Here is a 16,390-nt window from a genome sequence, read left to right on the forward strand (position 1 = left end):
CCAATCTTTGCAGATCCGCAGGATGAGAATAAGATTGGCATCGATGGAATCCAGCAATTTTGCGATGACCTGACGCTAGACCCGGCGAGCATGAGCATATTGGTGGTAGCGTGGAAGTTCAGAGCAGCCACACAGTGCGAGTTTAGCAAGAAAGAGTTCCTGGATGGAATGGCTGACCTTGGGTGAGTAATAGTGAAATACGTATTAAAAAATCAATTTTCTATTGTGACTGAAAAGATTGCTTTAAAAAAATATTGTCTAATGTTACTCTGTATAAGACCCGTACTGATGATTTAGAACAGTGGTTCTTAAAGGGATACTCGATTCATGCAAACCCAGGTTAAGAACCACTGATTTAGAGTAATTATATTGTGTAAAATCTATTATTTGTCTTTACCCCTCTCCCCTAGCTGTGACACTCCAGAAAAACTGAAGGGCATCCTTCCCAGACTAGAGCAAGAGCTAAAAGACACCGGGAAGTTTAAAGACTTTTACCAGTTTACCTTTAACTTTGCCAAGAATCCTGGGCAGAAAGGTTTAGGTAAGGCCAAAAGCAAAATTATTTTTATGGCGGGTATTTATTCAGACTGATTTTCTCCGTCATTCTTAATGTCTCAGAGTTAGAGATGGCCGTGGCTTACTGGAATCTAGTTCTCACAGGTCGCTTCAAGTTTTTGGATCTTTGGAACAGATTCCTGCAGGTGAATGGAGAAAGTTGTCACTACTTACCATATGATACGGATCAGCTTATGGTGTAATGAGCATGTATTTTTTTCCCCCTCTAATTAAATGTTTGGTTGCTGCGCAGGAGCATCACAAGCGCTCTATCCCCAAAGACACATGGAATCTCCTTCTGGACTTTGGCAATATGATTGCAGACGACATGTCAAACTATGATGAAGAGGGTGAGCTAATGACGTTGGGATATTTAACATGCACAAAACCTAGCTAATACCTTTCTTCTCTCGCTCCTCAGGGGCATGGCCTGTTCTCATAGATGACTTTGTGGAGTTTGCACGGCCAATTGTAATGGGGGGCAAGAGCGGCATGACATAGTGCTTGACTCCTGCTTTGACTGGACTTCTTTCACAGTTATTTTTTTAAATGATTTTTTTTTAAACACATAAGCCAAAAAGACATCCTCAGTTGTCTTATCTGCAGAGTTGTCGAACATTGAGCCTGCATAAGATGCCTGGTCGTTCGTGGATGAAGCTGCACCGAGATGTTTTTCTGTCAACTACCAAGCGGGCTTCAGATGGTCTTCTGGTACTTATCATTTATGGACAAACATTTATCATGCTGCTGTGGACTTGGCTCACTGACCTAAAACTTTTGCACATTGGGGGGTGGGGGTGGGGAGTCAGTAAGAGTGAGCTATTGGTGCAGCAGCAAGTGTTGTCTTCCTTTCGTCACTGAATTGAACAATACGCCGAATCATGCATGTTTGTCGAATGAAGCAGTGCCATTGACGATCTCACTGACAATCACAGTGAGAGCTGAGCAAAATGTGCACTTGCTGTCAGTGTATGAGTGTTTTTGGGCGGGGTTCATGATTTTAACTTGCTTTTTTAATTAGAAATTCACATCTAAATGTGGAATGATTTGAATATACAGCTCTGCATTTTGTACTCGAATCTGACATTTGGTCAGAAGAGTATGCATTTCAAGTTCAATACCAGCAAAATAACAGTAATTGTAATACTGTATCTAATAATTAGTAGTTGTTCCTCAATTGCATACACTTTAAATACAGTTGCCTTTTATTTTTCAATAAGTTCAGGAGTGTGTAAATCAATGCACAGCTAGAAACTGACTGGCGCATGAACCGTTTGAGTACCCTGGTGAAGATGACTTGCCAACTACAAACTGCACTGATTTACACTGTTTTGCAAACTTGTATCACACTAAGCTGCTACATTTTACATCAACATACAATCCATCAGTATTTTTAATGTATTTTGTTTACACTGTTTGAGTTTTTAGTTTGATACTAGAAAGTATTTCAGAAAAGGTCACACGGACATTGTTGCTGCCATCTAGGGGTGACAGAACGTTACAAGCCTGGACTTGTCTGACCACGCTTGAATAGGTTCGGAAAGGCTAAAATGTCACCTCTAGTTGTTTTCCATCTGTATAAATTATCTTGTTTCCCTGCAATATTGCACTGTTGTCCTCACAAAGCTGTCAACTATTATGATCTTTAAAGCTGCGTTGAATGTGAATGCGAGACGATAAATCTTTATCCATCGTGAGTTACGGCCATGTTTCACAGCATCGGGCTCATGCACATCCTTTTGAAAAATATGCAGATGTGAAACCTCATGTAACTGATTGCTGGTGACCTCATTGCATGACATTGTGGCTCTCGAATAGGAAAATGTCACATCCTAAAGATGGGCAATGTGTTACATTTGGTACAAGCCATCTGTTTCTGGTTACCTGACAGGTTTACATGGCAAAGGAAAGTGATTGTTACGTCCCAAAGGTGTAAATGTTTTACAAAAGAATGTCAATAAAGCATGTGTGTGAACTGGATTAAGACATTACATTTAGTGGTGGTCAGTGCTAATGTGTTTGATATAACTGAAATGTGCATGTAAGCAACTGAGTCACTGACTGCACATGAGCTTGAAGTAAATGAATACATTGTTTTATTTGGTTACTGTAGCTCTTGAATTTATATGTATAATACAGTTTGTTTTTGCAGTTTGTGTGAAAAACTGAGTGGGACTTTCACAGTTATAAACATGACATGACAATCAGATAACTCCATTCTACAGGCCTACTGTATACTGTACCATATTATGTTGGTACGATTTCATAGAATTGATTAAGCATGTAAACTATTGTTATGGCAGAGAAACACAATCACAAATAAAAAAAACAAATTTACTGGTTATAAAAGATTCAAAGCATATATTTTACATTTGGCAATGCAAAATTCAATAAAATTACATTGCAAAATGCCAAGTGACATTTTCAAGGGAGCAATGGTGTATTTTCATTGGAGAAGATTTTGTCTGGCTGTTGTAAAAGAAAAAGAAGTTCAAGGGCTTAAAGTGCAGTCAGTTTCCATCCATCCATTTTCCTAACCACTTATATTATTATTTACACTTTCACGTCGTGATGATGGTGAATATAGATATAAATTTCAGATTTAAATCCCTTGTTTGACTGATTTCTGCTAAATGAGTCCAATAACAGTCATTTACAATGTGTCCTTACCTTACTAAAGGTTGTTCTAAAACTCTTTATCTTAAAAAATAAAACATTGGACACCAACAGTATGAATCCATGTATCGTTCATTTTTCAAAACAAACCAGAAACTAACATATCATAGTCTTTGCAGTGTGACCTGTTAGCACATTTCAAACCTTTAGTGTGCCAGCAAAGGAACAAAAAGCAACGATTAACAAAACTCTTCATTACAAATAGGGTAGCTATAACTATAACATTATCTTATGCTAATAGTTTCATTTACGATCACCAAGTCATTGGATTGACACAATCGTTTCCTGTTCCTATTATTTCCTAGAATTTGTTTCCAAGTTTGTAAACATTGTAACATTTGTGATATTGCTGAATGTGAAGCACTGCCAGCCACTGTGTGAGAGAGAGAGTCAGTGTCTCCTCGAGTCCTCTGTAACAGTTGTCTCTTAACCAGTTGCATTCCGATTTCATATCATCATCGTCATAGTCATCATAAGCTCTTGTGGTAATGCTTTGTCTCCTGTTACTTTAGATGTCTGGGTCTATAATCAAATGGCAACTCAGGGGAGGTTTCAAATAACACATTTGAGTTATTGGTGCAATAGGTAAAATGAAGATATCATTTAAGCTTGACAAAGAGCGGAACATCTGGGCAGCACAGCACCAAAGTGTGACGTGTTTGAAAATGTCTGAAATGTTGTGCAGAGGATTAGAGTCAGCTTCAGTGAATGATTGGTTGGACTGAGGATGGAACCTTACTCTCCTCCTCCCATGGGTTGGGGTGGAATATCAACAGCACCAGCTGACGAGCAGCACATTAGCATCTCTTAAAGTGCATCCAGACCCCATCACTGCCCCAAACCGAGCCACTGTCTTTTAAGCCTTAGGGCCAAGGGGATTGCCTTTTTAGGAGACACCCGATTCCTGTGGACATACCATGACCAGCATAAAGAAGCATGGATGACAACACGAAACTTTGATGCGAGTGACCATCCTTGAAACTAAGTGCATTTCTGACTTGGAATTGATACGGACAACAGGTGAAAAGCTAGAGGACAGCTGCAATAATGGGAATGGTAAAGAAAGAATGACAATAATACTGTTGGCACCGAAGAACGTTTTTAAGGAAATTTTGCAGTGATACCAGACCAGACCACTTTTCTGAGTCCTCTGGGGCGGTAGAGAAAAGCATCAACAGAAAAACTTAGAAGTTGTTATCTGAACAGCAAACCGCAGGACCATGGAGAAATTCAAGGCAGGTATGGTTTTGGGCGGTGCCGGTGATGCCTTAGGCTTCAGAAAAGGCCACTGGGAAAGTTGCACATCAGGCAGAAAGATCCAAGAAGAACTGGTGTCCCTGGGCGGTCTGGGAGCACTCAAACTGGACGCCGATAACTGGCCGCTGAGTGATGCAACCTTGATGCACATGACCACGGCAGAGGCACTTATAACAGGTACGTTTGGGATCCATGTTGATTGAGAATAAGTTTAGTATTTGAGTACATTTTTTTTTCTGAAAGAATGTCATTGTAGACCACTCACCATCCTTGCATCCAGTCACCAACCAAAATACAAACCGTAATACAGTATCTTTGTCCTCACCCGAATGTCATCTTAAGCCCCGCAAAGGATGGCAATAAATTTTCAGCACAGTCGAGTTGAAAATAGCATACACAAGCTTAGCTCTCTCCCTCTTGAACAATAGCTGGTCAGACTCTGCTGGTAACAAGGCTGCAGTAATGGTGATGACATCTTTTGAGATTAGGTATCCCCATTTAGCCACATGCCGGAATGCCAGCCCACATGCAGATATGCACATGTACATAAACACGCGCCGCAGCCAGACTGAAACATTAGACTGTATTAATGGCAGAGTTTCCCTTCTAATGTTCTGACCGTGGGTGTGTAAAATAAAAGCGGCAGAAACAAATGGAAAAGAGACATATCGAAAACTATATTCCTCCCTGCTTTTTCTTTTTCAGAGAACGGACACTATCTTGTAAATCTTCCGTTGCTTTGTGACAGTATTTCTATCAATTTAAAGGGGTGAATGAACTCTCAATTACAGTTGGTCATTGTCAGTGGCAATGAGATTTGTTTGTGGATCTCAGCTGACTTCACAGTGTTTTAATGTCTCCATTTGCTCAAGGCATGCTTGTTCTAATCTGTCGCGTTGTAGGCTGAGGCTAAACTTAGCTTGCACTCGTCTCCTCTTGCGTGCCAGTTATGAATGATTCAGAATCACTCCGTGTTTGTGTACATGCAGATTACTGGTGTCTGGAGGACCTTTACCGTGAGCTGGTGCGTCTCTATGTTGAAGCCATGGTGTCTCTCCAGGGTAGAAACCCTGATCCTTCAACTGTGGAACCCTGTGTTCACCTCAAACCTCACAATTTTCTCCTCGCTTGGCATACGCCCTTCAATGAAAAAGGTTTTTGGGGTTTGGGGATGTTTCTCTCGCTCAGTAAAAATGTACAGTATTTTCAATGGAGAAAAATGCTGCAATGCGCGTGTCTGTTCAGGGTCAGGATTCGGGGGCGCTGCTAAAGCCATGTGTGTGGGTATGAGATACTGGCAACCCGAAAGACTAGACAGCCTAGTGGAGGTCAGCATTGAAACTGGCAGGATGACCCACAACCATCCGACAGGTGATCTAGCGGCAAGATCATTTGTTTGTAGCTATTGAATTCAAAATGCCACATGACGATATCACTACTGTCTTTCAGGGTTTTTGGGTTCCCTGACAACAGCACTGTTTGCATCCTATGCAATCCAGGGAAAACCACTTGGGACTTGGGGCCGTGAGCTTATGAAAGTCATTCCTTGCGCTGAGGAGTACTGTAGGAAGACCATACGCCATATGGCAGGTAAGACAAGGTTTTTAGTTCAGATTGATTTAAGTTTCTAACGACACAGTATGGCAGAATCAACCAATATATGGATCATTGTGTCATTGTACTAATGCATATTTTTCTCTACAGAATATCAGGAAAACTGGTTCTACTTTGAGGCTAAGTGGCAGTTTTACTTGGAAGAACGGGAACTCGAAAAAGAAGGTCAGAATAAACCATTGTTTGACAATCGCTATGATGCTGAAGACACAGATAAGGTAAGTTCCTTTTTTCAGTTTCATTTCAGAATACTGTCATAAGCAGAGGTGGGAAATTCCGTCTTTCCGTTGGCCCTGTCATTGATGGATGCCCACATTTTCGTTCCTTCTCAATTCTCAGGTCCTCATCAATTCATGTATTTTTCCGCAACATAAGGAATTGGTGGAAAATGTGGGCATCTGTCAATGACGGGGCTGACAAGGAGAGGAAGTGCCCACCTCTAGTTATAAGCAGCATTCCCTTACTACTCTTTATGATACAGATGTACAAGCGATGGAGTTCAGAAGGCCGCGCGGGCCGGAGGGGACATGATGCCCCTATGATAGCCTACGATGCCCTTCTGTTTGCAGGAAATGACTGGGCTGAATTATGCAAAAGAGCGATGTTCCATGGAGGTACGCTATCAACACATTTTAAGAAGGGTAGATTCAAAAGACCACCTGCTCACTGAGACTTGTGTTATTTTAGGGGAGAGTGAAGCCACGGGTCTAATCGCTGGTTGCCTCTATGGCCTAATGTACGGTCTAAGCCAAGTTCCCTCAACCCTGTACCAGGATTTAGACAAAAGGGAGCGTTTGGAGGAGCTGGGAGAGGCGCTTTACAAAGCAGCATCAGCAGAGAAGTGCATAGACAAGTAAAACTGCACTTCACAAGCTGAACGGCTATCAGAGGAACTGCACGACCCAAAGACCCCTCATCCCCGCACTGTCCTTTAGTTCTGGCAGATTCTTGCTAATGTAACCCATCCTCTCTTCACCCTTTCTGTCCTTTCCCACCATCTTGCTAAAACAACTGCAATTACAAAAAAAAAAAAAAAACATACACAAAAGGTTAGGCTACTGTATACGGTTTCAACATTTGTCCAATTAACTAATAGCATCTATTCTACATGAAGTACAGTACTATATCTCATATTATGTAGAATGTTGTTGTTTTTTGTTTGTTTTTTTGTTTTGTTTTGTTTTTTAAATATGTATGGATTGGATGACGTCTCATTGCTGTGGGAAGAAGTAAACTGTTTCAACCTTTAAGCAAACATCATCAACCCAAGGATAACCCTAACGCTATTTCCCCTTTAACCTATATTTAAGCACACTGAAACTGCCACTCTCTCTGGATTAACAACATAGTTCAACAATGGGGTGCATACATAATCCTAGTCTAAAAGCGCTCAATGACAACTACATTTGAGATGAATCTATCCAACAGCTTGTCAGTACATTAAATTCTGTAATGATAATTTATTCTTAACAGTGTGTAAATGTGTAGTGCACTTTCACTCATGTTTCCAGAGACTGTGATTGTGATTTGAACAGTGACAAACATATTAGTGACAGCATGTCATTTAACCATAATATATCAATGATTAAAATGTACTGAGACATATAAAGCCCCTGACTCTTTTTCTTTTGACATGTCTGAATAATAATAATGGATGTATGCTCGTGTCTTCACTTTATTCTACCCAAATGATCTAATACTGTAATGAACTAATCAATGGTGCCTAATTAACGCAAAGCTGGCCTTCAGGTACTAGGCTACAGTATGTTTCCCCCCCCCCCCCCCCCATCTTTTTTATTATAATGCATTTTTTTCCCTTAAAGGACATATGTAGCCTCACTTCCACTAACAAAAAAAAAGGATGATCTTTTTCTTTGACACGTTAAGTCACTGCAGACAAGAAAACTTCATTCAGTGCATGAGTACTGTACTTACTGTATTTACCAGGTTGTTGGCAGCTGCATCTCCGTTTCTACCATTTTTATTACGTAGATAATTTCATAGTTGTGTTCTCTCTTCTAACCTGGACATAGTCATGTGGATTAAGTTTTGCATATCCTCTATTCTCTATAGACCAGATTCTCAGGAAACCTGTATCAACAACAGCCCCAATGCCAGTATGTTGAGGAAGTTACTAAGAGACCGTGACTGTCGTCCAGTGCTCCGAGGGATTCTGGAGACTCTCCTGCATTACCTGACACAGGATCTACCCAATCGGACCATCAGAACCCAAGATGGGGATGAGCTAGTCTTCACAACTTCCTTTGAGAGAAAGAGCGATTGTCCTGTTCAGAGAATCCAGACATTGGTTAAGCAGACTGAACTTAAAACACGTCACATGTCAGTGATTCAGGCCCTTGATAAAATGACCAATGGGGAAACAGCTGAAAAAATGTGTAAGATCCCAGAAAAAAATGAGTGCGAACAACCAAAAGAGATGTTTGAAAGAATGTTTGAAGGAGATGAAATAAAAGAAGACCCGACACCTCGGCGTCTTACCACATTCCGCCTACTCCAGTCCAAATTCACAAAGACCACCCCAAAACCCCCTCTAACAAATAGAAGGGAGGTAGGAACTCTGTCATCCAGCAGAGGCACGACAGGTGCTCAAAATCACAGACAAGATGGTGGACATGCGATGAGTAAAAGTAGCAAAGAAAGACGAGAGCACAAGCTGAAGCGGGGTGGCAGAGTGAAAGATATTGTGGCCAAGTTTGCCATGACTGAGCAGAAGGAACTGGGACTGAAAACATCAAAGCAGTCGATGAAATCAAGAGTAATTGGAAAAGGGGTCCTCCTGTCCTCCTTGATGGAGAAGTTTGAGAAAATGGCCATTGTGTCCAAGGGGATCAAATCAAAATCTTCAAGTGAGAGACCGCCCAGAACAGTCAGTGTAAAACAGCGGGTTGCTTGTTGTGAAAGAGGGCACAACACAGCAGTGGATGCAAATGATGACAAACAAATCCAGTGTAAAAATATGAAACCTAAAAGTAAAAGTCAGTGCTTGAAACCAGATCAGAGAATAGATGAAGAGCAACAAAACTCAGAGCAGAAGGTACACCTGAACTCGAAAATAGAGCAAATGTTGCCACATTTGGACGACGACAATTTTTATTTAGGTGATGCACAATGCTGGAGTTCTGGTAAAATGCATGGTACAAGTGAAGAAAATATTTGTATGACAGCAAAGTTAAACTATGCTTGTCAAGAGACAATCCAGTTTAGATGTGTAACACAGTGGTCTCTCCCTGAGCCCAACCGGCTTGTTTTACATAGAGAGGCTGCACTCAAGTGCCATATGACAATTGTGCTGCCATCGTCCATCCTGTGGTCCACATGTGAGGATTCTTCTCCGAAACAATATGTTAAGAGACGTAAACATGAGGCTTCGGCTAGTGCTGACATGAAAATGATAGAAAAAGACCCACGTTGTGGGAGACTCTCCACTGATACAGACTATAGCTTGATGGGTAAAGAACTGATGGATGAGCCAAATCGACACAGACATGTAGCTAGTCAAACAAGATTTCCCCATTACATCATACCGCACATTTGTACATTTGACGCTCAACATGGTGATGCTCGGCACTCGGAGAGAGTTTTGGCTAAAACTTCATCCTCCAACTGTTCTACAAATGTTTTAGGAACTGGATTGAGAACAAAAGGAACTTCACAGGAGTCCTGTCCTCTTGACATCAAGGTACAGAGTGTTCAAGCAGCAGTGGAAAATGAAACAGAAACATTTGAGCTAAAACATGAGCAGGATGGAGACATAATAAGCGACACAATAACAGCAGAAATGAGATATACACAAGCACCACAGAGTGGTCAAACATCTGAGGCCATTGTCAGCATGCTTGCATCACCTGCTCAAACTCAATTACCGATGACCAACAAAACTCAGAGACAAAAGTATACGTCAATCAACTACGGTGACCCATCTGTCAAACAAACATATAAACCCAAGGTCATACGGTTTACTGACACATTTACGTTCTAGATCGCTGAGAATTATACACATATCAAATTATAGCATTTTAAATGAAATACAACTACTGCATCCTGATGACTTGGCGGAGAGGCAAATGAAATAGACCATATATATCCTAAGAAAAACGACTTATTCGAAAATAATTAATACCTTCTCGAACGGAGCCGTACCATATCGAATTGAATCGTAATTCCACTGAGTGAATCCAATTATATAAATCGATAACACTCCAACAAGTATTATTTGCAAATTATAACTGACTATTTAAAACAATTTTCATTCATTCTAGACCCCCTAACCCAACCCTAACCCTGCAACTTTTGACTGCATACTGCATACGCCCCCAAAATAAATATGCCCCAGTCCAATATGTACGTGACAAACTCAGTATCACCTTAGTTTTCTGGTGCAGTGCACGAGATAGCTACTGTACTACTTTCAGTGCTGCAAATTATGGCGGGAAGAAGGGTAACCGGTAATACTAGTATAACTAATGTACGGTAAATAAAGTAATCATGAAATTTGTGCACTCCCCAATTCGAGTGAAGTACTTTATTATTATTATTATTTTTTGGTTAGTGTCGCCCTCAAGTGGTCGAGCCCAACACGTGCAAAGTGTAATTTTAAAATATTGGTTACACTATAGCAAAATGTTTCATCCTCTTTATCACTGATTGCATTCATTTAGACTCAAGGACATTTTCTATGTCAACAAAAGGCATATTTCTCTCAAATATTGTTCACATTGTACTTCACTCCAATAACATCATTGCTTAAGTCATGTTTAATTTACGGTCATCTATTAAAAAAATATACTTGCTTACTATACGTGCTTACTAAGTTTTTTTGTCTGTTTGTTTAAGTCTGTGTAGATTCTCAATCATCAAGGTCAAAGGTTAAATAGAGGCAAATGGAAATTGTATTTGTGTATTGAATGTGTTTTTGTTTTTGTGCCCAAAGACATTACATAAAAAAAGAAAGAAAATGACTTAAGCAATTATGCTATTAGGCAATCGAAAAATTTGTTGCAAGCCAGGAAAGGTTGCTCACAGTCAAAAACATGCGCTATGTGATAGAGGTATTATTGCGATACATGTACCTAAAGAAATTACATTTTTATTATCGAATGAAAGAATTACATTTTTATTCATGTGGTAAAATAAGCACGCTTAGTGTATTGTTAATTAATTGTACTTACCCTAGACAGTGTTCAACTATTGGATAGTGATGCACATTTACAGTTAGTTTACGTCTGACTGATCAAATTCAGATAAAAGCGTACAATTCTGCTGAGAAACCTATTGTATGTCTTTGCGATATGCATATTGCAATATATATGTATATATATATATATATATATATATATATATATATATATATATATATATATATATATATATATATATATATATATATATACACACACACAATTATTTTTTTTTTTTTTTTTTTTTGCTATATTGTTGAGCCCTAGTCGAGAAATATTGCTCTACAGTATTTACTCCACCTAAGTTCCAGGCACTGAAAAGAGCGTGGTTACTCAACTATAGTGTGTTCATTTGGAGAGCATACAATTAAACAAATATTATGAAGATTGTTACTAGAGAGATATGAGTCCAGAATGTGTGAATTATATCGTCGATGGCGCCAACAGCTGATATTCCTTCCATCCATTAATATGAAGTATTGTATGAAATATTGTTATTATGGAGTATATATGGTATCGAGTTAAAACGAAATAAAACATTTATTAGTAAAATAGAAAATAATTAACTAATGTTCTACTGTGGGGAGAAAACGCATGTTACCTGACTCCCTTGAAGGCACCATGAGATCTGATTGACGTGAGAGTTCCAGGGCAAGCGTCACGCGTTTGTTTCTGACTGAAACCTTCCTTTCAGCTTCCACGGATTTCAAAGCGGATCTTCAGCTGGCATTGCGGGGCAGCAAACCTCCACTCTTTATGTCCGGGTTGCATTCGTTACTCGAGCTCTTTGGCAGGATACTGCGAAGAAGCAAGCAGCAGGTGCATGTGAATGGCGGTAAAAGTCAAACTTAAAGTTCTCTACATATGGCAGGCACAATGGCGGACTGGGAATCTGTTCAACAGATATTAAGCTATTTACTTACGTAGGGTGAAGAAAGAAAACGATGAATGAACGAAACAGTGTTCTCACAGTCCTGTTGTCAAGAAATAGCGTGTAGAGACCCTCCGCTCGCGAACACCCCTGTTGTTAGTTAAATAAAAGAAAAAGAACGGAAGCAATTAAACAAACAAAGAAACAAACAAACAAAAAAACATACCAGAAACTGAAGTTGAAGCGTCGCAGTCTGGAAATATCTCGGTGGACGAAGAAAGCAGACGTAAAAAGCAAGGAAAGCTTGCGACCATGGAGAAGAAAAAGACGACGAGCTCCTCCGGCAGCACAGCCAAAGACAGAGTGGACAGGTAACCTGCTCTAAAACAATTTACAAGCATATAAGTTCACTAGTTTCACTAATACACGTGAAAACATTGGATTTTATGTTGTACAAACTGTTACCTGTCGTAATGGCTACAAGAAATTCTTCTTTAGTATTTATTTGCATTTGGCAAAACAGAGATGCACCTGTCGAAAACTCGCGGTGGAACATGATCGAAATATCGCGAGAACTTGTTTGGGTTATTTTGCGAGACAATCCGAAACAAAAATAGTTGCCATATGTGAACATGTTAACCCTATCAGAGATGTATTAATGATTTGTGTTGCGATGGAAGTTTTTCAGTGATATATAATTTATTTGATTTTCCCTTATTTGGATACACAGTTTGCAAACTAAAACCAGAATACCTCCTATGTATAAAAAAAAAAAAAAACACTTCCACCCCAACATCTGCCACTGCCTTTATTTTACCTGCATCACCGAAGCCCTTCCTTTGTTTTGGCAATAAGGATATCCTTATCCATAACAAAGTCGACTTTGTTACGGCCTTATTTACACATTCATGACATTTGTAAATACTGTTTTGTCTTTATGATTTTGTCAGGTGATTTATATAAAAGTTTTACTGTGCCTGAACCTGTTCAAAACACGTACGCAAATAAAATGCTTCTCTCCTATAAAGAAGTATCCACTCGTGAAAGCGTTAAGCTAAGAAAGCTGATCATGTTGGGTAATCATCTTAAAAGGTACTGCTTCAAGCCATCCACTCTCACTATAGCACGGTATATTTAGGAAGGGACAACAAAGTATACCATTCAAATCCAGTCTGGTTAGACTTCATAATGCACTTAAACTGAATATGTTGTGTTTTTCTATATTTGACATTTACAAAGTACATAGGTTTAAGAACAAATGTAAACAACTGTCTGTTTGCTGTTTCCCAGGGTGGATCCATATGGCTTTGAGCGACCGCAAGACTTTGACTATGAGTCATATGAAGAACTGATGTCTGAGTATCTTGTTGTGCTCACTCAGAGGTCCATCAAGTGGTCCAAACTACTGCAGAGCAAACGCAAGGTGCAGAGGAATGTGAAATGTGAGTGTGAAACATGCATTTGTCGCAACAAGCTCGTCTTGCACACAGTAAACTCCCGTTTTTCCTTCCACTTTCAGTAAAGCGTTATATACGTAAGGGGATACCCAATGAGCACCGGGCTCTGATTTGGATGGCGGCTAGTGGAGCTCAAGAGCAGTTAGAGAAAAACCCTGGCTACTACCAAGCCCTGCTTGGTGCCCAGCATGACCCCAAACTGGTGGAGACCATCTGCACAGGTTAGCCGGCAGTGGTTTTTATTCGCACTAAATATCTGGTAGAGGTCAGATTCATTCTCTGTCTTGGTGGAGTTCCTTACCTGAATGACTGCTCTTATTCTTTTTTTTAAGACTTAAACAGAACATTTCCTGACAACGTGCAGTTTCGAAAGACATCTGACCCGTGCCTACAGAAATCTTTGTTCAATGTGCTGCAAGCATATGGCCACCACAATCCTGCTGTGGGTTATTGTCAGGTAATACACAAATTGCATTAGAATAATTGTATTGCCACACTTTTTTTGTTTTACGTTTGCTCAAAACATTAAAAGTTATTAGATGGATTTTGCTAAAAATGAGGCCTTAAATGTTTTTAATTAAGAAGCGTTAAATATGTTGAGAGGGATGAAACATTTAAATAGAATTGTTGTTCATACTTTAATTAAATGGACAATTAGTAACTATAACACAATTTAACAATCATAAATCAATAATAAATATAATGATATGATCTAAAAAAAATTAGTGTTTATGGGGACTGGTGACTAGTAATTTACAATGAACAAAATGGCCTCGTGTGCATGAGTAGCTTCATGTTCCAAATACCAATTTCTGTGATTTATTTATTTTTATTTATTTATTTATTTATTTTTTTGGGGGGGGGGGGGGGGGGGGGGAGAAAAAAAGTAATGTTCTTGTGACCAACATCAAACACTAATGCCACCTAGTGGCAGGAAATTACCTCAACACAAATCTATGACATCCTTTTAACTGTAGCTGTTAACTGTAATTTTATAAATTACCTGCAATATAATGACTCTATTAACTAAAAGTTACAGACAAATTTGCATTTGGTAACCATATTGTGAGATTAATTCTGATTAAAAATTGTTATTGACTGACAGCCCTAATATATAAACGGTATGGATATAGGTGTGCATGTGTGTGTGCATGTGCATGCAGTATATGGGCATTAAATTTAGTTTTAAGTTGCATTTAAGAAACAAATAGCATTTAGAAAAAAAAACATTACATTAAATTTGATGATACACTGGTTATCATCGCACCTGATCTCTCTACATCATTAACACGTCCATTGCCATTGTTTTGTATTTGAAATGGAAACGTCTTCCATCACAGCATAGTAACCTCTTTTGCATTGTAAATATATCCTTTCATTCATCAGCAATCATGTTCACCACTCTCATTCACAGTAGATTGAAAAGAGTATTTTGTCATATCATGTTTCTTTGATTTGATCTCAGGGCATGAATTTTATAGCCGGCTATCTGCTTATCATCACCAAGGATGAAGAGAAGTCATTCTGGCTGATGGTTGCACTCCTTTGCAGAATCTTACCAGGTGTGTGACTAGTCATCATGTGTTACTATTTGGTTATTAACATGACCTACTGGGTGACGTACATGTCTGATGGCAGACTACTACAGTCCGGCAATGCTTGGCTTGAAGATAGACCAGGAAGTGTTGGGGGAGTTGGTCAGAGTCAAGTTGCCCAGAGTGTGGAAGGCCATGACAGATCACAACGTCATGTGGACTCTTGTGGCGTCCCGATGGTTCATCTGTCTCTTCGTCGACATTCTGCCTGTGGAGGTGAAGGCTCTAGTGACTTTTTATGGAGGAAATGCTAGTTTAGTCTAGTGCTGTCACTTGCACAGCTTGTTTGTTTAAAGGGTATAAGTTAACTAGTTGGATGCTTTCATTAACTTTCCATTGCAGACTGTTCTACGAATTTGGGATTGCCTGTTCTACGAGGGCTCGAAAATCCTGTTCCGTGTCGCGCTGACGCTGATTCATCACCACAGACTTCTAATTGAACAAGCTCAGTCCCTGCCAGACATTTGCCAAATCTTCAAACAGATCACGCGTGGACCGTTTGTGGAGGAATGCCACCCTTTCATGCAGGTAAGACGAGATGGAGCAAAAGACAACAAAGTTATCTCCTCCTTAAACTTGTTTTTCCACTCTAGAAAATCTTTACTGAACCCGGAAGTCTATCCATCGCAACGTTGACGAAGCTCAGAGCAGCGTGTCGAGCACGTATCATTTCTGAGGAAGCAAAATGAATTTTGTTTGCCCATTCCACTGGAAGAAGGACCAAACAACTTGTCCCACCTTGACCTCCATGCTATTGATCTCATCTTACATTTCAGTTTAGCATAAATTGAAAGAATGTGATATTTATAGCTATGTGAAAGTAACACTTTTTAGTTTACACGTTAATGTCATTTGTTTGGACACAATAAGTGATGTCAAAATCCATGTATCATGTTTTTGCATACTTTGAGCACAGCCAAGAGACACACCCAATATATTTTTTGGGGTGACACTGACAAATTAGGCTAATTAGTTATCAAGTGAGTATCTAATGAGTTATCAAGTGACACTGTCTGTAACATGAATATGAATTGTCTTAAGCTTCAACTCGATTATACATTTCATGTGATCTTTGTCTCATTCACCTCATGCTACCTGACCAAAATATAACACTCCTGTAAGAATACTGTGTCCTATTTGGTCTGTGTGGGGTTCTCAAGCCAGATA

The 16,390-nt window shown here is 39.5% G+C and overlaps 4 protein-coding genes across 7 annotated transcripts in view; 3 read left to right on the plus strand and 1 right to left on the minus strand.

Moving 5' to 3' along the window:
* Positions 1–2,535, plus strand: part of dcun1d2b (DCN1, defective in cullin neddylation 1, domain containing 2b) — a 4,769-nt gene extending 2,234 nt beyond the window's left edge. For all 3 annotated transcript variants that reach the window (XM_077519557.1, XM_077519558.1, XM_077519559.1), the window contains exons 3-7: positions 14–182; positions 411–541; positions 619–701; positions 809–905; positions 977–2,535. In XM_077519557.1, the coding sequence (XP_077375683.1) occupies positions 14–182; positions 411–541; positions 619–701; positions 809–905; positions 977–1,056 (560 nt within the window). In that variant the 3' untranslated portion in view covers positions 1,057–2,535. The remainder of the gene's footprint in view (positions 1–13; positions 183–410; positions 542–618; positions 702–808; positions 906–976) is intronic.
* The window catches only part of slc9d1 (solute carrier family 9 member D1), a 22,889-nt gene extending 10,856 nt beyond the window's left edge, over positions 1–12,033 (minus strand). The window contains exon 1 of one of the 2 annotated variants that reach the window (XM_077519542.1): positions 11,902–12,033. The gene's annotated coding sequence lies outside the window, so the exon portion shown is untranslated. The remainder of the gene's footprint in view (positions 1–11,901) is intronic. The other variant, XM_077519545.1, reaches the window with a different exon arrangement.
* adprhl1 (ADP-ribosylhydrolase like 1) lies at positions 3,703–7,711 on the plus strand. The gene is made up of 7 exons (XM_077519555.1): positions 3,703–4,665; positions 5,478–5,642; positions 5,734–5,859; positions 5,938–6,078; positions 6,193–6,320; positions 6,584–6,716; positions 6,790–7,711. Exons 1-7 carry the CDS (start codon positions 4,452–4,454, stop codon positions 6,957–6,959), a joined length of 1,077 nt encoding a protein of 358 aa, XP_077375681.1. The 5' UTR covers positions 3,703–4,451; the 3' UTR covers positions 6,960–7,711.
* On the plus strand, positions 11,906–16,347 carry grtp1a (growth hormone regulated TBC protein 1a). The gene is made up of 8 exons (XM_077519556.1): positions 11,906–12,542; positions 13,462–13,613; positions 13,691–13,849; positions 13,961–14,085; positions 15,094–15,190; positions 15,267–15,439; positions 15,566–15,751; positions 15,817–16,347. The coding sequence occupies exons 1-8, from the start codon at positions 12,484–12,486 to the stop codon at positions 15,910–15,912; spliced, it is 1,047 nt and encodes a 348-aa protein (XP_077375682.1). The 5' UTR covers positions 11,906–12,483; the 3' UTR covers positions 15,913–16,347.
* Positions 16,348–16,390: the final 43 nt, after the last annotated feature.

The sequence above is a fragment of the Festucalex cinctus genome, chromosome 4 (assembly GCF_051991245.1).
Source record: "Festucalex cinctus isolate MCC-2025b chromosome 4, RoL_Fcin_1.0, whole genome shotgun sequence".
Lineage (NCBI taxonomy): Eukaryota > Metazoa > Chordata > Actinopteri > Syngnathiformes > Syngnathidae > Festucalex > Festucalex cinctus.